We start from the raw sequence: 23,006 nt of genomic DNA, 5'->3' as shown, positions 1-23,006 counted from the left end.
TGGATAAGGTAACTTATACCGTTAATCACACCCTACTTATACCGTTTGGGTCATTCGAAAAAATGGGTTAGGACGCAGCTAGAGATATGACCTTTTGATATGTTGTGTATTTTGACGAGCTGAATCCAATGGTGCAATAAAAACCAAAGGGAATAACTCGTCTTACTCCCTTATTCACTGGAGGCACAGAATTATTTTAATGAAAATAAGCTAGCTTATTAGCTTTTCGTAATCTGGTATCTAAAATTTGTTTCTTGTTTAAAATTTCAATGTTGATCTACGTTATGATTTTGTTGAAATATTGATGAAAGCGATTGTAGAATTTTCTAGACGGCTTTATGTCATACTCAATTATAGTCTTAGAGCGTATACGCACTATGCGGCTACCGCAGACCGCACAGTGCGCATAGAAATGAATATTCCGTACATAATTGTGCTTGCGGTCAGCCGGACGGCTACCCGCAATGCGGCTACCCGCATAGTGCGTATACGCTCTTACCATGCTATTAAATTTATATTATAAAGGCAATCTATTGATAAAAATAGTGCCAACTCATATTTAATGCCAATGGGATCATTGGCACTAATTGTAATGGATTTTTTAGATAGTTTAAAAAGCATTTAGATTTCTAACTTCTAACTTAACTTACTAGAGAATTTATTTTACTACCAATCAGATTATTTATTCATGATTCATAAATTACGATAAAAATCAATACGTCATAACAAGTTATTTAAAAATTAGAATAACAATCATAGTTCATCTATTAATCGCGTAACAAATAACACAATGATATTATAAGTAAAAAGATGTAGATCAGTTAAAGCGCTACAGGAGTGGCACGTTAAAATGTGGCTAATTAGCAAGAATTTATTTCTATTGTATCTTTTTCACTCACCATAATTAATTTATGCTATCTTACTTTGACGTCTATTGTTTACGCACACACACAGGTTATTGTGCTATTTTTGTAGATCAAATGTGTTGGTAACCTTTAACACTTTACTTATAATACATTGATATTAGAGTTCTTACAGACGAACGGCAAGTTGTGAACGACAGAGGCTACTTGCCGTCGCCGCCTTTCAACAGTCGGCGGTAGCAGTCAATAGGTATTATGTCCATGTGGCGATGGCCAAATTGCCTCTGCCGTTCACAACTTGCCGTTCGTCTGTAAACAACACTTACACATAAATTAAAGTACAACAAAACAAAGCCAATATTCACATTTACCCGCATTATTGACTTCATAGTCATAGTAGTCGATCTCCATTTCGGGGTGTGAAGTGAGGCTCAGATCGGACCGTAGTAGCCGCCGATTTGACGTTTCTTTGGTGCGTTTGGCGTTGTCCCGCACGCGGGCGGAGGACACCCCACTTAAGGCGGGGGAGTACCAGCCCTGGGTAAGAGGAATTTTTAGGTAATTGTACTAATATTATGGGTAAAGCTGAAGAGTTTGTTTGTTTGTTTGAACGCGCTAATCTCAGAAACTACTGGTCCGATTTGAAAAATTATTTCGGTGTTAGATAGCCCATTTATCGAGGAAGGCTATATGCTACAATATACTATCGTCACGTTAAGACCAACAGAAGCGGAGCCACGCGGGTAAAACCGCGAAGCGCAGCTAGTAGTTATGTTATATAAATAAGGGCCGATTTTTCAATGCTTGGATAAAACTTATTCGTCGAATAATGTATAAAACTACCATTTTAAAAACGTTTTCTAATTGCCCGTATTTGACAGATTACGTGACATTTTAATATTATCGTGTAATACTTTATTGGGCGGATAAGTTTTATCCAAGCATTGAAAAATCGGCCCTACATTTTTAAATATTTATTTATTTTATTTTATACACTTTATTGTGCTGCCAACATAACAAAAGTGGGTACAATAGGACTTAAACTAGTACAAACAACACAGAGGGCGGCCTTATTACTAACAAGTAATCTCTTCCAGGCAACCAACAGATTGTGTGAAAAACAATATTACTACAGCGGAGGTAGGTAAAAAGTTAAACATAAATAGATGTTACTAAAAATACAGTCATAATATACACACTAAAATAAGATAAAATATACCATACCAAAAGATATACAATACATATAATAATATAATGCTATAAATAAAATAAATATAATAATATATAAATACATCATAAAAATATAAACATAATATACTATAAAATATACTACAAATACAAAATACTATATCGATTCAAACGCAAGATTTAAAAAGTGGTCACGTATGAGGCTCTTAAATTTAGATAGAGTTTGAGCTTGCCTTATGGGTATAGGTAAGGAATTCCATAGATTAATGGCCGTAATAATAAAAGAATCACCATAAAAGCGCGTGCGATGGAAAGGTGTGCACAGGACAAGCCTATCCACTGAACGAAGGGAGTAGCTTTCACAGTGTAGGAAGTCAAATTTATTTTTAAGGTATGAAGGAGTCTTAGGGTCAAAAAGGACACGATAAAGTAACTGCAAGTAATGCACATTCCGGCGAAAGCGGACTGGGAGCCACTTGAGCTTCTTGCGGAAGGAAGAGACATGGTCGTATTTGCGAAGACCAAATACAAACCGGATACCATAGTTCTGGAGGCGCTCAAGTTTTTCTATCTGCTCGACTGATAAATCAGGAAAGCAAGCATCAGCGTAGTCAATAATAGGAAGGAGAAGGGACTGTGCTAGCATAACTTTGGTCGATATGGGTAAGAAATTACGAAGACGCCGCAATGAACTGGAAGCAGCATAAAATTTCCGACTCAGTTCCTGAATGTGATGCGACCAAGATAGTGTCTGATCCAGGTAGACACCTAAATTTTTGACGTGCTCGCTATAAGGTATGATTTCTCCCCGAATCTGTACAGAAGGCAGTATACCCCAATCAACCTCCGATATTTGGTAAGGACTACCGATAACGATGGCCTGGCTTTTCGACGGATTGATTTTTAGGCCAAATTGATCACACCATGTTACTATGTTGGTTAGTTCGTTGTTGATGTTGTTGTAAATAGTTAATTGTGTATTCATTTGTTTATTACGTTGGTGTGTTGTGCTGTCCCTGATAAAGGAATAATAATCCTTGTTCTTTTAACTTTTTCGTTCTTTTAACTTCTTGTTCTTTTAAATCTTTCAATTGAGGTCTGAAATTTGCAATATCGATATCGGAAAGCTTTCCGCATGAAAAGTCGTTCATGAATAAGGTTCCAGGGTAACTTTATAGTGAATGAATAGAGGTATTATAAACATTGAGTGTCAACCTTATAGAGACTGGACTAGGACTTTAAAGAGCTCTTTTAGGAGATTTTTCCTAGAATCCTTGTGGAAGCGAAATCAAGTAACATATTTTTAAGCTATTGCATAGCTTCTCTCGCGGACCTTGAGCGCGGGGACCGAATCGAGAAATTCCGTAACGAAAAATCCTCACGCTCCCCACTCCGACGGGCTACGAGGTGTGGCTTGAAGGCATAGCATGCAATAGCTTTACCGCGGCAGTCCCCGAGTGCCACACGTCTTTTTTTAATGTAATTTATAATTATTATTATATTGAGTATTTTGCCAAAAACAAGAAACAGAACATGACTAAACAAATATACTTACACTCTTCTTAAAGACATTGTATAGATAAAAAAAATCATAAAATGTTTAGCTTATTCTTTGAAACAAAATAATTTCTTACGTCTTAATATCTTGTAATTTCTAAGTTTCTGTGTAGCTTTTGAAATATTAAAGAAATAAATTGTAAATAAAAACACGGTCGAAAGATGTTCAGTTAATTTTCTCTAGAAACAGTAATATAAAATTAAAACAGAGAAAATTAAATAGAAAATAAACTCTAACAGTGTTTAATTACCTACACGAAATAAGTCTGAACACTTTTAAAATGGTAAAAAGTATTTAAATTACAATAACACTAGCTCCCCCCTCACGCCCCGGCTTTACCCGTGGACCATAATATTATATTATGTAATATGGACCACGGGTAAAGCCGGGGCGTACCGTACCTACAGCAAGCACTCAGAGATCACTTACATATCCAACGGTGAAACAATGTTTTAAATTAATCCAGTCGTTTTTTAGATTAACGCGTTCAATCAAACAAACAAACAAGTAAACACGCTCATATAGATTTTTAAAAATATTTAAGTAGGTAATTATATCAATATTGCCATCTTCTCCACATACTCACGTTAGTAAGAGTAGCAGCTGAAGTAGAAGACACAACACTCTCTCTGTCCTTGTCCCACACACTGTCTCGGTCCTTCTCGCTGCAGCTGTCCCTCTCGCTCACACTGGTCACACTTGTGCTGATTTCTGCGGTAATAGCTTCGCTCGTAGAGGCTTGTTGTGGTGACGTCACCTATTTAATTACAAAATTAATTTCTATTTAATATCATATATCGTGATAATTTATTTATCTTGCCAAATAAAAATCTTATAATAAGGCTATATTATGAAATATATGAGGAACAAAATGAGATGGAAGACCGAAGACACGACATTCCTTTCACCGTCAAAATAAGTTTTTTTTCCATGCTGCTCCGTTACTCCCTTCGTGCGTTGCTGAATTAGGAGTTTTGCTGTTTTACGTATATTTTTTGTTTGTCTCTACAAACGAGAATGCGTTTGAAATAAAACAGATTAGACATATTTCCATTGAATTTTGGTAAGCTAGACTTTATTATAGACGTCAAGTTGAGTACGATTGTGTTGTATTCGTTTGTTTTGTTTCATGATTCCCTACCCCCTCAAGAGTTGAATTATTCAGCGACAAAACGTATTTAGGTTAAACAAAATCCTTATATTTAATACCAGCTGATAAATTTTTGTTAAAAAAGATAAAGATTTTTTGAAATGCTTTATTATTACCTACTTTAGACGATATTATACATACTTGAGCAGAAACATGCGTGGACACAGTATGGGATCGTCGCAAAGGTGACGCTTTAGCCCCACTAGTGACGGGCGCACTGCTAGATGACACGTTCTCAGGCGTCACCGTGGCCTGTGACGCGTGGCTCCCCGCACTACACGCGCTGGCGATACTTGCTGCGTCTTCCGCGTCGGATATATCGTCTTCATCCCTGTGGAATGTCATTATTATTAGCCTTTTTTGCTATAGGGTTTAGGTCTAAATAATAGTAAATTTTATTTGTTTCAGTTTGAATCAGAATAAAGATTAGAATCATTACGCACATTACAATCGTAAAATAACACAGTTCATACAGATTTTAATTAGTTCTAATAAAACAATATCTCGTATACATAATTTTGCCAGCTAGTTAGATAAAAGGATTTTATCCATAACAACCCTTAAATTAATTCCAAAACCAAACACAAAATACGAAAAAAAATAAAACAATACATTACTAAACAATTCCATTTAATCAGAATCAACAGCGCTCGATCAAAAATTGATTTCAAAGTTCATTGACAGTGAGTAATATGAGCAATTACCCTTCAAACCCGAATTCAAGTACTCCAACAAGGCTCCATTAATTGTGTGTTACATTCAATGGCTTGAACGTGTACAAACAATGAGTCTATAGGGCTCTAATTACACCCTGAAGCCCTAGACGTATTTCGGTCATAATTAGTGTTGTACTTGATCACACGTTTTGAATGGATGGAAAACAAATGCCTTATTGCTGTGCCTTATTGAGAGTAGAAATGTTTTTGTACAGGTATTAAACGGTCAATAATTAAGCATTGTGTGGGTATTTAATTTCTTTCTAAACAGGTCTTTGAGAATAAAAAAAGTTGAAACAAAAATAACAATTAGAAAACTGTTTTATTTGAGATATTCCGATTTTCTATAAAGCATTTGATTTTTTATCAAAATTTGCTTCAATTTCACTGCTTTCAAAATAGTTTTGAATTAGTCATATTAAACAATTTAGATACAAAGCATTTGAGTAGGTGCTGTCGGAAAATTTCTCTCGTAGTTACAAAATATTATTATAATTCAATAAACTATAACCGCAGACTTTATAAAATATGAAATTTCAGTCAACGTATCAAAATTGGAACCATGCCCATCATAAAGAAGCGGTAGCAGCCAAGTTTGTAAGCACGGCTGAATTTTATATCACAGTTGTCTGAACTTGTCTCTGTAACTTCGTTTTTATCAAAAACAATTTAAGTTAAAGTATCTGCAAATGATCGCAAGAAGTTTTAATTTTATTTTTGTAAAAAAACTGAGCGTGAAGAAGATTTCATTGTAGAATTATTTTATTCTAAAGTTTATGGAAGGTCAAAGTTGAAACTGAATTTTGTTTGCATGCCGAGTGCCGACGTTGTTATTAATGATGAAATATTGGTACCAACACGTTATTCTTCGGTAAAATTTTGCTTTACGATTATTTTTATAAACCACAAACGAGTATAGATAATAAGTTTATTAGCAGATTTTTTTAGGAAGAACCAGAATATAAACAAGGTAACTTGTATACAAGTAAGTATATCATTTAAAAACATTTATTTCTTTTATTGTTTTGATCGATTATTATATTCTTTATAATTCCTTGTAGCTTAAGAATATCTAAAGACTACAAGTGGTCATGGTTAAAAGCAACGGAAACACTTCCAAACAACATCTCTTCATTACATTAAACATATTCCAACATGTCTGTATACATATTATAACGTATGAAACAACCTCTACATTAGTATTATTTACGTAGACATAACAGTTAAACTAACTTCTAAATTAGTATTTACCAACCTCTGATCCACAATCTCCGAGCCTCTATCCGCGTCCCTTAACCTCGTGTGTCTTGTTCTAGCTGGCAGTAGGCGCCGCAGAGACACTCCCCCCACCACTTCACTGAGCAACGTACTGCGGGATCCTGAGGTCGCTCCTAGCTCTAGTGATGCTGAACATGCTGTAGAGAGATTAGGAGATGACGAAGATATTCTACATTATAGAGAATAATACAGAATAGATAGTGTATCAATCTAAAGAGCTGGCGATGCCCTTGGTGTCAAGCCAATTGCATTTGTGCAAGTACTTGGTTTTAGGTGATTACTGTCGCCGATAATAATAATCGATATGCTAAGGCCTAGAGACATTATTACGATTGTTGTGACAATTAAAATAAACGTAGACAAAACAATAATAAAACAAACAAACGACAACATCGAAATAAATGTTTCTCTCGTATCACAGGATTTTGGAGTGACAGAGGAATATAACATTATAACCTTATTATTTACCCGAATGATTGAAATGATGATTTTTTTTTCATTTTATTAAACAAAATCTACAATTACCTACTCTTTATTAGACCCATAATAAAATCCCTTATCACATAAATGAAAGCCACACCAAATATTTAAATAGGTAGTTTTAATTTAGTTAGTTTGGTTAAACATTTGTACCATCACTGTCAGTAAGCGACTCCTTGTCGGCAGCCCGCTGGTACGCCCTAGTGCGGTGCGCGCTGTGTATAGCCAGCAGTACTGCGGCCACAGCGGCCAGCGCAGCGAGCGCAGCGGCCGCAGCCCGCGCGCCGCCGCCGCCGCGCCACCACGCTGCTGTGGCTACACTTGCCCATGCTGCGGACGCGTTGCGTATGGGCTCTGGACATGAAGATTTAATTTATAAAGAATAGAAAAAATTCGATCACGAGGTGGGACTCGAAATTTTTTTCTATTCTTTATAAATTTATATTAATAAAGAATATTATCATTTGAATGCCATTAAACCAAAAATATCAAATTCATGAAGATTTATGTCAACTTCGTGTAACCCAAATATTATAAATACGAAATTTACAAGATGTACGCTTTCACAGCTAACCACAGAACTATAATTGTTGCTTGTGGTCGTGATTTTCTCCGCGCTAGTAAGGTATAGCAGTAAGTAAAGATATACTGTCGCTACACTAACAGCTACGGTTTCTAAGATATGGTTTTCTACTTCTCCCAAGAGAGATTCATTAACACATTTATTCTTATCACATAATGTTATCTAGATTAATATCAAGCTTTTTTGTAATTCCAATTAAGAAAGTCTTCAACAACGTGTGTATAACATGACATTTTTATTTTTGAAATCAAGTTAAATACTAATTGATACTTACCTATTTGTGTAGCATGAGCCAGAAAGCCTCCCGTACACCGCTCGCTGGTGTCAGCTGACCGCAACTCAATGAGGATATGCCTGCCTCCAGCTATCTCCACCATACCACTGCTATCTGTCGTCGTTTCTACATCTTCTGACTGTGTAAATAGACATTGTATTATCACCACCGTGTACTACTTACTACTTAATTTTCAATGTTTAACATAGAATTGATTTCATGAGTATAGTTTTCGTTGTATGTTATACAACGAAAACTATACTTATATTATAGGTAATAATATAATAACATTTAAAAAAATCTTTAACAAATATATTACACAACCTGCTTCATGTTCTTGCCGAATTTCTTGTTTTTATTTGTTTCTACAAAGGCAAAGCCATGGCACAGGTTAACGTTTACTATCGTAACAATTTATTATTGAAGAGTTCACATAAAAATCACCAGGAAAACGTATCAGCACATGGCACTATACCAAGTTTCATCAGAAGAATTCGCAAACACAGCACGCAAAATATATCTCAGCAAGTGAAATATTTAACTATATACATACCACAGCAGCACTATCAGGTCCGTCCCAAGAAGCTAGCAGTGGGGATCCTAGAGAGTCCCCATTACGGGCCCGCAGGGACTGCCCTGCACAGGGCAAGCGCACTGCTTCAAAACGTACACGCACTATAAGTCCTTCTTCAGCCTGTAGAATAGAGATACATATTAGAAGGTAACTAAAGAGTGTCTAGTGTAGTGAACTACCTCAGATTCTCAGAGACTTTGTGTTACAAGGGTGCCAAAATTGTTATTTTTTTGGCATATAAGTACATTCGTATCAAATAAAATTTTGTTTTACTTGCTTTAGGTTAGTTAATAGAAAAATTAATTTTACATTATGCTTTTTGAAATGCTTTTATTGGTAACGAAGTAGGTACATCTAGTTTTAACGATATTCCGTTTTGAAAGTATTAGGTATATGTAACTCAAATCTATTTCTATCTATTGAATAGAATAGTATAATCTTCAACAAGAATCTTGTCACAGCGACATACAATAAATAAGCTGTAATCCCAGCAAAATATCTTCAATATAAGTTCGTAAAACCGATACCGTCAATATTGTTGTAGCGTCGCCAGTTGGCTAGGCTAGATAATAATATTTTGTTAGGGACAGTCACGTTGCAAGCCTGTCAGTTCGCAAACAGCGAACTTCGAACTGTCGAACTAAGATTGGAATTGTTTATTTGTATGGAGCTAAAGTTCGAAAAGCGTTGATTATTAGGCTCAGATTACTGTAGTTTCTTTATCTTTGTCTTTTTAGGTTCAGAATACTTTGGTGATAATATCCTGTCACTATTGATTTATGATATTTATTTGTTAGTTAGTTTTATTGGAACAATACGTTTTTGTTGTTGTAATGCGATAGTGTAAGTGTAAGTGTAGTGTCTTTAGAAATAATAAGAAGTATACACATCCTTTTAAGAATAACAAATGCAGAATGCATTTGTTCTTTCTTTAAATTTTTTCCAACGATGCTACTTTGTTTACATTTTCAAATTTATAGCAACGTGAAACATCATATTATAGACATCCAGTTGTGAAGTTCTTCTAACTTAATTTGTGCAGCTTCAGCTAATTAATTACACTGCACATCAAACATCATCAAAAAGTGCATCCAAAAGTTATCGAGTTAAAACAAACTCGGTTATTCACTGCCAGCAAAATTTATAGTGTCTAAAACGATGTCAAGCGCTGAAAATTTATGATTTCCTAGTTTCCTGGAAAATTATTGAATACCCGGTAAACTAAACGAGCCTGTACGAGAGTTATCGATGGAAGCAAGTTTTGATGGCTTACTGAAATTCAATATAACTTCCATCGAAATAGAAATGAGATACAGTTTTAAATAGTGTTGAGAGTCGAGAATCAATTTTGGTAAATAAGCTAGCAATAATGTTTTGTTTATTTGAGATAAAATAGACATTATAATAAATTTTAAGTACGAAATGATATTGAAATAAAATCAAACTATTCAAAACATGCTTTGTACTTTGCTACAACTTTGCTAAATACGAATTAAAATTATAATATTATTTCGAAAGTAGGTATGTAAGGTTCATCGTCATTTCTATCCATTTAAAAACCTTAATTGCCAATTATTTTAGCTTCCATATCTTAATCTTAATACTATTATAAAGGCGAAAGTTTGTTTGGATGTATGGATGTATGGATGTTTGTTACTCTTTCACGTAAAAACTACTGAACCGATTACAATGAAATTTAGCACACATATAGAGGGTAACTTGGATTAACACATAGGATAGGTTTTATCCCGGAAATCCCACGGGAACGGGAACTATGCGGGTTTTCCTTTGAAAACGCGGGCGAAGCCGCGGGCGGAAATCTAGTTTATATATATATCTGTATTTTTTTTTACCAAACGCAAATATTCGTCATAAGAATAAACGTATCTGAAATAACCTTTTTTTAAAATAAAATGCGGAAAATTTATTTTTTCAGTAAACTGCAATACGAATGTTTGTAAACAAGCCGCTTCATTCATTCACTTATGTTTATATTATCAATAGTGTTTCGAAGCAGAATAAATACATTTTCATTGAAACTGTGTGTTTTATTTATATTTGGGAGTTGCGTAAAATTATTTGTTTCCGTAATATTTAAGTAGTTGAAGAATTATAGTGCTTGGATATAGTTTTTTAGGGAAGTAAAATTATGTTTGCGTATAATGTGACTGTACCGTTACGTCCACGTTTATTATGGTTTTGTTAAGTATTCATAATGCATAAATTTATAATTGAACGTTTCTGTAAAAAACAGCCTATCTCTTCAGCTATTTTTATTTGAAATTTTCTATTTGTGTATATGTATAAACATGTGTTTGAACTATCAGTAACAGTTGTGTTTGTTTATATTTGAGTAAAATAATAAAATGAACACATAAATAACTCTTACCAATCATATAGAATATTTGAAACTTTACCTAAATAATGCAACTATCTGAACTAATTTTGATCGAATTTAAAACTCTTTCTGTAGGGAGGTAGGTAGGAGGATACTATTTAATGAAATATTACTTAGTATAGCAATTATATTATCTGTAATACGAAGAAAACATTAATTATTCGTAACTGTTTCGTAAAGAGCTCTGCATAGTTTCCCTTGTACATAATATAACGATATTGAGATGCCTTAAATGGTCTGACGAAATTTCTGGGCAACTCAGTCGTAATTGCCATCCTCACTCATAACTCACTTATTGCATCGAGTCTAACTTGTTTAGGGCACTCAAGTTTGGGCTAGCTTAGACCGTATCAAAATCGTCCTTTAGTTTGTATGTGTTATGATCTTAGTTACTCTTACAATTAAAGTATATTCGTGAAACTAGGTTTAGTAGTGAACATTATAAGCATTTCTAACTATTATTTATTCAATAATCGGACTGTCATGTGATCGGCATGTCTTTTGTTCGTTCAAAAATGGCTGATCAAATTTAATAATAATAATTAGTATGCTGAATTTGTTTCTGCTTAAATTTACATTTAAGAACTGTTTAAAAATTTACAAAATAAGTCCCGTGCAAATTTGGGCAGGTATTTTTTATTTCTACTTGTAGTTAAAATTACCTGCAAAAGCCAGAACGATCTAGCGGGGCAGACCCTAGCAGACCCCGCAAGTAGTCTGGCGATGGGAGCTAGATGCAGGACGCAACCACAGCGACATCTCGCACCGATTTCTGCTACCACCATTGAGGAGTCTCCCGCCCAGGGTCTGGCAGAACACTCGCATGCTGCTAATTCTACTGCTTGGCCCTGGTAATGAATAATTTATTTTAGGAATAGACAGACATTAGCACTATAAACTTATTTGACGTAAAGATTGTAAGGTAATGTAAAAATATTGTCCATAGAAGAAGGAATATTTAAGAGGTTTATTAAATTGTGTGTGAGCGGTTTCTGCGTAATGTGAAACATAATAACAATGTTTATATATTACTATTGTAATGTAAACGTAAAAAAGAGTTGGACGTGATTTTTATTCGCTTTTTTCGCTTTTAAAAACAGCTGCTGCTTTAAAAATAACAACACAATAGTAAATGTAAAAAAATACAAATATCTTAAAATAAATACTTTATTTCAATTCAAAACACTTGTGAAAAAATTCTCTAATGTCAAATACCTCATAGAAAAAATAATTTATATACGTTTACAAACTATGATTAAGAACTAGTCTAATCTTCTTTCTGTTCCTCTGTCAGTTGCGCATCCTCATCTTTTTCACCTGCATCATCCTGTTTCCCCGTATCTTCCTCTTTTACTCCTTCACTTTCCTCCCCCTCAACATGCTCTTGACCATCATGTTCCTCAGGTCCTTCACCTTCTACATGTTCACCGTCTGCTTCTTCAGGAACTTCTAATATCACCGACTTAGATTTTCTTTCAGCATCAAGCCTTGCTTTCGAAATCATCGCCGCTTGTGAGTACTGCAAATCTTTGAGTATAGACTTCTGTATTTCCAATTTACTGTGTTCCAGTTTTTGACCGATACTCATTTCACTTTCTGGTATTTCTTCAAGTTCACCTTCGCTCGAGCTGACAGAAGACTGCGTTGAAGTCATGAAAGACGGTAAACTATCTTTTGGTACTAGTGGTGGTTCTGTCGATGGCGGAACTAGTTTGACGCTAGGAATGGTCTTTATGCTTCCAAGAGATGTTGAAGAAGCCACAACTGTCTCTGATGAACGTTGTTCAGCTCCAACTGATTCTTTAGATGGAGCTTTTGCCATAGTTTTTGCAGCTTTCTTTTGAACTGGTTTCGGCATAAACCCAAGATCACCTTCTTCGTACACGCGTCCAAATGAAGCCAACGTGTCCATAGATTCTGCTCGTTGCATTTCTTGATATTGTGATATAATTTCCAGTAAACGTGCAAGTAGAAGTTGCCTATCCATTATTTCTCTTGACGGATCTTTTGTCGCCCAATCATCCAGTTTTAGAGCAGCTTGAACTGCTATTGCAGCTTCTCTTAATATTTTCTTTAACTTTGCACACTCTTTAAATACTTTCGAAGCTTCCACTGTAGCTTTATTTTGATCACTCATTCTAGCATGTAGGTTTTGTTCTAAAATTCGTACTTGTAATGATAAATTTTCATTATCTTTTGATAGTTTTTGTACTTTTGCCTCAAGTATTTCGAAATCATAATTTTTCTTTTCAAAAAGTGCTTTTTCTTTTCGAATATCTTGAAAGGCGGACGTTAATTGATCGATTACTTTGACTTGAATAACGTTTTTATTGATAGCTTTATCTCTTTCTTCTTCAGCAAGTTCTTTTGCCACACGAGCCGCTCTTTCACTTTCTTTGTATTTCTCATTCTGTTCAGCTAATTTTGCTTGTGTTGATAGAATGTTATCCAATTCATTATTTATAGCAATATTTTCTCGGATGACCCTATGAGTAGAAGCAGCTATTCTTAGCTCAGTGGCATCTTGGAAATCTTGTGCAAGTTGTAAAAGTCTGGCTTCCATTTCTTTTTTCAGCTTATCTTTGCCTATGACAAACTTTTTTTCAGCATCATAAATAATCCTTTTATACTTCATTTCTTGATCTTTAAAAGCTTGTTCTTGGTTGTCAAACTTCCTCATCAAGTCGTCTCGTATTGCCCGGAATTCTTCTAACGTATTTAATTTGCCCGCGAGAAGTTTATTTTCTGACGTCAACTGATCTTTCATTATTGTAAAATTTCTTTCAAGTTCGTTAACAGTTTCTTTGAATTGTGCTGTTTCAATTTCTCTCGTTTCCTCTAATCCCTTAACTTTTTCTTTGAGTTCATTATTTTCTTCATTCTTCAAGTTGAGAGTTTTCTTTAAGTAGGCGATAATATCAGCTCTATCTTCATCCAATTTATCGTAAGCTTTTTGAAGTTCTTCGTTGCGTTGTTCATATTCATCAACTGCGGCGCGAAGTCTTGCTATTTTACGATTGCAGTCGGTAACTTGAAGTTCTAAAAATGTTCTTTCTACTTCGGTGAATCCTGCTCCCCCTTTATGGCCTCCCTCTTCTTTGCCCTCTTTACCTTTATCCTTTTTTGGAGCCATATTTGTGTATAATATTTAACTAAAATAAAAAATCCAAATACAAGAATGCGCGAATGTTGACATGACATATATATTGAACAAACACTGTGTTGCTAGGCAACACGTAAAGGTCGGTTTCTATGGCGATAATAATTATGCATCAAAAGAGTTTTTACTGTATAATTTATAAGTTGTGAGTTGACCTTATTGTGCTAGAACAACAATACCTTACCAATGAATAGGTTATTCAATCGTTCTGGCCCTTAAAATGTTATAAACGAATACGAATAGAAATAAGTAAACAACTAACAATGCAACATATTTTATAAGTGTTCAAGTATGCAAAGAACATGGATGGATATTTACATTAATTAATGTCTTATATTTTGTATTTTACTTTGTATATTACACAGTGTTAAACCATCTGAAACATTTTTAAATACAAGTCATTGTACACATAAACATCTTTCCATTAGTTGGATTATACCAACACACATAATATAATCGGGTACATTTACACCAAACTTCATAAAAGACATGTAATTCAGTACATACCTCACAGTACTTAGCTCCATAAGCGGGTGGAGGGGAGTCGCAGAAGCGATGCCTGCTTCGCGTGCGCGTGGAACAGTGCGCGGGCGCAGGGCACGCTGACCAGGGAGACCATTCTCCCCAACCCCCAGCACCACCGTCTAGTTAATAAATAAAAATAAAGAGCGTGTGTGTGGAGCACACGTGTCAGAAGTGAAACTTCTTTGGCATGGTTCAAAGATACCAAAATCGTCGCCTTACTCCATGACGGTATTGCTGCGACCTTGAAATTTTACTCTCAACGCGCCTAAAAAAGTTTCACTTCAAAATTTGTTCAATCGTGAAGCTAAATTTGAAACATCCTTTTATTTTCCGTAGCAACAAAGAAGCTTTAAAATTATAGCTATATTTACAGTATTATCATACCTGATAAAGGCAGCGTTGGTAGGCAGTCCATCCGTACATCCGCGACCGCGCCCGTGACAGCCTGCGACACGTATACGAAGCAGTACTCTGGATACCGCTCGCTGAAGAGACGGCAGTCGAATGTTGCTGTGTGTTGACCACTGCATAAAGAATATAACAACATAAAAAATATAATATGTTAATGTACTTAAGTATTAAAAAAATACGCTTTACACGCTTTACACGCAATTTATACACAAAGAATAATTAATGATCTACCACACATTATATTATTATAATAAAAGTGAAAGTCTTATCACTGATAAGCGATCTCTGCCAGACAATATTTGAATCAATATAAGGATTGTCAATTAATCTATTTGTTTAAAGTGGTAGGTTAAAAATTTAAACTATTAAATACAAACATTGTTTAAGCTAGCAAAAAAAATCTGTTATATTGATAACTTGATCGAAGCAATTTTCGAGATCTTGACATAAAAAATATATTATTATCCAACTTACCGCCGCACCCGCCGCTCGGCCACGTATCTCAGCCGCTCGGCGTCACGACCGAACACGCGCACCCGGTCAGCACCGTCCAGCACGCACTCGGGGTACTGAAAGAGGACTCGCACGCCGTCCCCGCATGGAAACACGGAGCCACCATGGACGTTGAGTACGAATTGGTCTGACCAATCCGCCTGGCAGAATAAGATTTACATTGTAACTACATAATTAATTAGTTTTATTTCCATCCTATATTTTGCTGGTTGTATAGGAGAAACGAGATACGTGGAGTTATATCACATCATCATCTACAAATAAATAACAAGTATTAAAACATAAACATTCATAAATGTTAATTACATTTCCCACAGCCGGAGGCCCCAAAAGAAACTCAGATATACTTAGAAACTACATTTAATGGCTAAAATGAGACTTTTACACCCATGTCTGCACGATGCAGACCGGAGTTTAAGAATGAATTTATACATTAATAATTATAAAGACGTAAGCTTGGATGCTAACTCAGGGAAATCGGACCAACATTCTATTCCCGTGCGAACGGCGTATTCATCAGTTTCGTATGAAGGCAGGGCCGTAACTCCTCCCGCCGAAGTTCAGCGACCAGTTTTGAATTTTGTGAAAAAATGTTGCTGGAAGCTGGGGCTCATCTGCTCATCTGTGGTAATCTATAAAGTATGTGTCGATCTGCGTCACATCATGTATCAAATGGCCAAAATTAAGACTGCACCAACCAGAATTATGTATATAGGGATAGTGGTTTGATATATTACAGGATCCTTTTCTATAGCGATAGGGGTTTGCATTAAAACTTGCTATTGGATTTTGTGCAAATCTTCCAAATTAACTGAGTTGAGAATTTCGTATCTTGTATATTTATTTCTTATGTCCTTGATATCTGTACCGCTTATCTTCAGTCAGTGGCTGCTCCTTAATTTTGTCATTTACATTATAGGTCTTGAAATTCTCCGACTCGTACTGTATACATCCAGTAGGTATAGTTAATAAGAATGTACCTTGGAGTATCACGAAGTCCTCACGTTTGCATTTATAGTGAAATTTTAGATGAGCGTGATAAAGATAGTACGTATGTAATGTCGTTCATCTAATTCTTGCGTCGTTTCTTTTGAGAGTGAAATAACTGTCGTCTCGCAGGAACCATTTAAGGTTTGATTCTTAATCTGAATGAAGTCCTGAATACAGTCCGGCTTCGTCTGAATTTGATTTTTTTTTTCGATTATATTATACTTCGGGCATTCAGCCTCTATGTACAAGAATAAGTTACTGTTAGTTGCTATATAGGGATAGGAAGGGATGAGGGCCTGCCTATTCTTATTTGGAAAAATAACTAAATGAAATAAATCAAGAATATCTGTAGAAACTAATGGAAATTTAAAAATTACTACAATATGCTTACTCGAAAAGTAGTATCCAGGCTTAAGTATATTATAATTTATATTACTTACCTATATTTTAATTCTAATATTTTATTCTTATCATAAATGATAACCTTATTTCTTAATCATCTTCCTATGTTCTAACTGTTTCCATACGTACCTAACATTGAATGATGAACTTAACATATCTAATAAGGTTTATTTTATTTAAGAATTGAATTAATGTGAAATTAATTTTCTTTTGATTTTCCACCATCTGAGAAAGAATACTATGACGGCTATTTTACATCATTAGATGATATAAACTGAATGCTGATTTTTTTTGAAAAGCTTAAATGAAATTGTCATATTTTATAGCATTTTTGTAATCCAAATTAATACCGGTAATATGATCGATCCTAATCTTCACAGTCAGTAAAGCTATTACAAGCATAGTGTGTAAAGTTCGGATCATATGTATACCGATAAGGCGATTCACTATACGAATAATAATTCTCGGAATAAAAGTCAGGGCCGTACTCAGTTGGATATAATTGGTGTATATTCATTTCACGCATTTTCAAATAATTTTGTGTTAAAGGTAAACCTCTAACGAGTTTCGAATTACTTAAATGCTTTTCTATCATTTTTAGTTTTTACTAATTATTAAAATTATTTTTATTCTGTAAATAAGATGCATTTATTCTTCGTACAAAAATTCTAAATATTAAATGAAATGAAATGAAAAATTTATATTTCACAATTTTTTAACGCTTTTTCAATTAAAATCGGCAAATCATATAATAATTCTTGAACCTAAGGCTTCCTATAAACCGCAAGTAAAGCTTGTAGAATTATTATTGTGTCGCAAATGCCAAATTATTATATAGAGTGGTTTTGTCTTTTTGATCCTGAAATTATTTATTAATGCATTTTGAATGCCTACTCAATTTTAGGTATGCAATTCGAATTAATAAATCGCGCAGCAGAAACGGTAATTTTATTTAATTTATCATTGATTAAGAAATTAGGCTAATCACTATAACTTTATAATCTAGTTCTAGTTAATCTAAGTTCTAGTTATATCTAGTTAATTTTAAAATAAATCTCTACTTTTTTCTAAAACTAGTCTACGAGCAGCCTTACTTAATGTAGTGCTCTTGGGAATTTGACTTTCACGGATGGAAAATCATGGAAAGGAAATTAGGACTAAAAATATAAACTAGTGAAAGGAAGCAACACAGAACTATTCTATGTACTTACCAATTATTAATCTGGTTACTTTTTGGGATCGATGTTTGATTTAGCCTCCATACCGCAGAAACCGTAGATTCTGGATCCTCAGCTCCGTAGCGATAGCAAGGTTACTATCTATGCCACGTTTTTTGAGGATCCTACCGACTGCGCCAATTACATTTCCCACAGCCGGAGGCCCCAAAAGAAACTCAGATATACTTAGAAACTACATTTAATGGCTAAAATGAGACTTTTACACCCATGTCTGCACGATGCAGACCGGAGTTTAAGAATGAATTTATACATTAATAATTATAAAGACGTAAGCTTGGATGCTAACTCAGGGAAATCGGACCAACATTCTATTCCCGTGCGAACGGCGTATTCATCAGTTTCGTATGAAGGCAGGGCCGTAACTTGTTTATAAACAATGAATATGCGTATTTTATAAACATCCAGACACCAGAAAATAATTGAGTAAATTATACAAACGAGAGGGATTCTATTTTTAGGAGGCTACGGATGTGAATCTTTCGTGATGATACAATATTAACTGCATTTTAATATAACGCCTTGTTATGTCTGCTCCACGTCAAACTTTATAATGTTATTTTATGTAATGCAACACAAAAATTAAAGTGTTATCTTCATAATCTGTTATGAATATGCTTTCAGAATCCCTAAAACAATGAAATTTAAATAGTCACCGCCATATTAACACGGAACGGCCAATGAATAAGTAAATGCCCAAAAGGAGAGGTAAAAATTCATCCACAACGCGATAAAACTCAATAAACAAAACTTTACACATTACGCGGTTCGGATAGATCCTAATAAATAAAGGGTCTGGATGAAATATTGAGAGGCCACTCCAAAACAAATGGCGAAGAACCTGTATTGAGTTTACGGGAGTTTTATGACGAAGTAAAGAGATCAGATGCATAATAAACTGAGCCCGATTGAGCGATGAACTGCTTTATGAATATTGTAATGGGTTTTGTGGCTGCGGAGTTGTGGTTTTATGGGATTAATATGAGGTAATGTTATTAAATTTTAGAATAGCTTCGTTATATGGGTGATAGGTAAAATAAGCTGCTGTTAATTTAGTGCGAGCTATAATTATAACACCTGATTAAAATATGTTCATCAGTAAAAATAAGTCAGCAAATATTATTATTTTTGTCAGTTTGTATCATAATTTTAACTTCGTCATCTATGATTGATTAAAATCTATGTATTCAAAACAAAAAAAATTGCCATAGGGAATGAAAACTTAATTAATATCAACGATGCAATACTAAGTAAGATTATTGCTGGTTAGAAAGATGATTGAAAACATAATTAAAACCTTACCTTAACAAAAGCCATAGCTAAGTCTTGAGGACCAGCTGCGGCTGCTGGTCGCAATGTTAAAGCATAGTCTCCCGCCTGACCGAAATGTTCACAGCGTAGTGTCATGGTTCTACGACCAGGGAACCCGTACATCTGTTGATAAACATTAGTTATGTAAAAAAATATTGGGTCTGAAGTAAAAATCAAGTACTATAAACAATTTACATATTTTATAATATGAGAGACGAGCAAATGAATAAAAAATTCAAATCTTCGAATGTATAGCTAAAAAAATATTCATATACATACTTCTTCCTACTTCTTCTAAATAATTTCGCTTTATTAAAAACAAATTCAACTTTAAAAGAATTTAAGAAACACAGCAAAAAGATTCATTTGTATTTCACGAGGCTTTATTCCACAGTTTAAGGTTAAGCGTCCTCTTTCAAATATACAACTTCGTATTAATTATAGTGAATCCTTTAGAGGATTTAGCGAAATTGCACCTGAATATTTGCATTGCACTTGAATCAAATTACTAAAGAGCTTTCAACTGCTTCCATCACGTTGTCATTTAGATTTATTTCACAAAAGATTTAACTGAGATTTCTTAAACGTAACGTACCTTTAAGAAACCTGAGTTAAATCTTTTGTGGTGAAATCACAGTTAACTAAATAAATAAATATTTATCAAGACAATTTTCACACACGGCACGATCTGATCCTATACTAAGCTTTCGCTTGTGTTATGGAAATCAGATGACTGATAAACATACTTTTGTAATTGTATATAGATACTTAACTTCCAGACACAGAGCAAACATCTATATTCATCACACAAATATTTGCCCCGGGTGGAAATCGAACCCTCGACCTCTGAATGCTGAATGCTTAGAAATAAAAAAAAAGACGTATGGCACTTGGGGACTGCCGCGGTAAAGCTATTGCATGCTATGCATTCAAGCCACACCTCCGCGCCCGTCGGAGTGGGGAGCGTGAGGTTTTTCGTTACTAAATTTCTGGATTCGGTCCCCGCGCTCAAGGCCCGCGATAGAAGCTATGCAATAGCTTAAAAACCATTTTAAATTCTGTATAAATTCACCAACCTGTTCTGAATAGAGTACATGAGCGTGCGAGCTGATATTTTTACCATCGCACAACACAGCGCCACCACTCGAATGGCCACAGTATAGAAGTTCTAACCAAAAATCTGCACTCGTCTGAACTGGAGTACACACAACCTTCGGGAACTCCAGAATCGCTGTCACTTGCCTCTCAGGATACGTCTGAATTTGTTCCGGAGTGACATCCAAGCTAGCTGTCGGCCACATAACATCAAACTTCCAGGATTTCACCACACTATCCCCCGTTTCCATGATTCCACCATCGGACACTTCTCTCTTAACTTTAACGGTATTGATGGTGGTATTTTCAAAGTCGAGGAAGGTTTCTTTGTCAGCGACAATTTCTAGGTAGTAAATGCCTCCTCTAGAGAAGTAGCCACAGGGTAGGGTGAGTCGGCTTTCCGCGTCTAAAGCTAATGGCATGGTTGCTAGGAGGGTGCGTCCGTCGTCGTCATCTCGGGCGAGGCGCACGCGCAAGCTGCCAGCGGTCGCGCCACGGACGTAGATGTGGACGTCCCCGCCCAAAGCGACCAGGGTCGTGGGTATCTCGACCCATACTTGGTTGAGGTCAACGCGTTCTTCGCTCGTGTAAGGATTTACGAAGAATGCTCCACCTGTAATTTAATATTTTGTTTAAAGATCTCAAAGCAGACTAGATAAGATTATTATTTTTAAAAGGAATTCAATACAAAGTTCTACTAAGTTGGGATTGTATTTTAGAAATTAATTTATTATGTAGATTCATAAGAAGATTATTATTTCAGTAAAATGAGTTAAATTCAGACATAATTATTCTTAGAATAGAATTGTATTTCAGAAACTGATTTGCTCCGTATTATTGTATCAAATAGCAGAATAAACATCTTTTCAATGCTATAATCAATATAAATTTCTTAGAAAGATAAAACTGCGATAGACCAATTTAATATACAAAATTATGATCTAAAATTGATTAACCTTCAAGAGAAATGATATCTAGTTTTGTATCATTTCGTTATAATTTTGCCGTTTTTTTTTTAATTCGTTACAACTTTACAATGTATTTCAGAGTTTTAGTATAAAAATGATAGCAATAACGCTCATTTCTTACTAAAAACATTTTAGCAGGCTCATTTCGCGCATAAAATGTCTATCACTCATTCATAGACTTCATTTTCATAAAATATATCTACTTAAATTCTTCCATAAATTGTCTTACAGCGGTTTCATTAGAACACCACTTTAAATTCATAAGCGTTCTTGAACATTACCGTCTTCACTTTGAACGTAAAAACTAGGTTTCATAAAGTTGAAAAATAATCAAACAGAGCTCTAATGGAGTGTAAAACAGTTCTAAAGGACAGAGATTAATCTTTCACAGAACGTTGGCTGTGGATCTCAATTAAATTTTGGATATTGAATTGAAGGGACTATGTATTATCGCTTTGGAGTATTCTGTGCTCCTTGTAGACAGGATGATTGATGATTGGTAATTAAGTCATCATGTTTGTTAAAGATTACCTACATCTCAAATTGAAGTAATTGGCGACGTGTGATTTCGAAAACACGCTCATTTTTTAAAAAGTAATTAATAAGATAGTAATACATGGTAATACTTATCTATCTATATATCTATCTTAATACTATTATAAAGGCGAAAGTTTGTATGGATGTATGGATGTTTGTTACTCTTTCACGTAAAAACTACTGAACCGATTACAATGAAATTTAGCACACATATAGAGGGTAACTTGGATTAGCACATAGGATAGGTTTTATCCCGGAAATCCCACGGGAACGGGAACTATGCGGGTTTTCCATTGAAAACGCGGGTGAAGCCGCGGGCGGAAATCTAGTCTAATATATATTATAAAGGCGAAAGTTTGTAAGGATGTATGGATGTATGGATGTATGGATGTTTGTTACTCTTTCACGTAAAAACTACTGAACCGATTACAATGAAATTTAGCACACATATAGAGGGTAACTTGGATTAACACATAGGATAGTTTTTATCCCGGAAATCCCACGGGAACGGGAACTATGCGGGTTTTTCTTTGCAAACGCGGGCGAAGCCGCGGGCGGAAATCTAGTTATTCATAAATACCATTTTAAACATAGTTATATTCGTAAAATCTCACGTTCAATCAAATGCTGTTTAAACCTTAAAATAATAGATGAAAAATGTTTTATCGTGTTAAAATTAGGGGACAACAGCCACTATAATTAGTATATAACTAAAAAGTTAAAACGCTTCTGTGAAAATATTTGACGTTTTCTAGGCAAGGAAAAATTAATAAAATTTTAGGTAAAATAATTTATGC

At 34.8% G+C, this 23,006-nt stretch overlaps 2 protein-coding genes across 2 annotated transcripts in view; both read right to left on the bottom strand.

The window, feature by feature from the left end:
- The window catches only part of gogo (thrombospondin-1 like protein golden goal), a 73,348-nt gene that overhangs the window by 4,718 nt on the left and 45,624 nt on the right, over positions 1 to 23,006 (bottom strand). The window contains exons 3-15 of the mRNA XM_089703226.1: positions 20,686 to 21,317; positions 19,601 to 19,732; positions 15,633 to 15,811; positions 15,132 to 15,271; positions 14,730 to 14,866; positions 11,725 to 11,910; positions 8,644 to 8,784; positions 8,091 to 8,229; positions 7,387 to 7,587; positions 6,731 to 6,890; positions 4,901 to 5,090; positions 4,196 to 4,366; positions 1,235 to 1,400 (exon numbers count right to left, since the gene is read on the bottom strand). Coding sequence (XP_089559352.1) covers positions 1,235 to 1,400; positions 4,196 to 4,366; positions 4,901 to 5,090; positions 6,731 to 6,890; positions 7,387 to 7,587; positions 8,091 to 8,229; positions 8,644 to 8,784; positions 11,725 to 11,910; positions 14,730 to 14,866; positions 15,132 to 15,271; positions 15,633 to 15,811; positions 19,601 to 19,732; positions 20,686 to 21,317 — 2,574 coding nt within the window. The remainder of the gene's footprint in view (positions 1 to 1,234; positions 1,401 to 4,195; positions 4,367 to 4,900; positions 5,091 to 6,730; positions 6,891 to 7,386; positions 7,588 to 8,090; positions 8,230 to 8,643; positions 8,785 to 11,724; positions 11,911 to 14,729; positions 14,867 to 15,131; positions 15,272 to 15,632; positions 15,812 to 19,600; positions 19,733 to 20,685; positions 21,318 to 23,006) is intronic.
- Positions 12,330 to 14,195, bottom strand: LOC149483065 (cilia- and flagella-associated protein 157). Its single transcript, XM_089703576.1, has one exon. It carries the CDS (start codon positions 14,193 to 14,195, stop codon positions 12,330 to 12,332), a length of 1,866 nt encoding a protein of 621 aa, XP_089559702.1.

This window comes from Colias philodice, chromosome 14 (assembly GCF_061535455.1).
Source record: "Colias philodice isolate Cphi_HAF_F1 chromosome 14, ilColPhil1 Martin Lab GWU primary, whole genome shotgun sequence".
Classification (NCBI taxonomy): domain Eukaryota; kingdom Metazoa; phylum Arthropoda; class Insecta; order Lepidoptera; family Pieridae; genus Colias; species Colias philodice.
The sequence above is the reverse complement of the archived record's forward strand: the minus strand, read 5'-3'. Positions and strand labels throughout refer to the sequence as shown.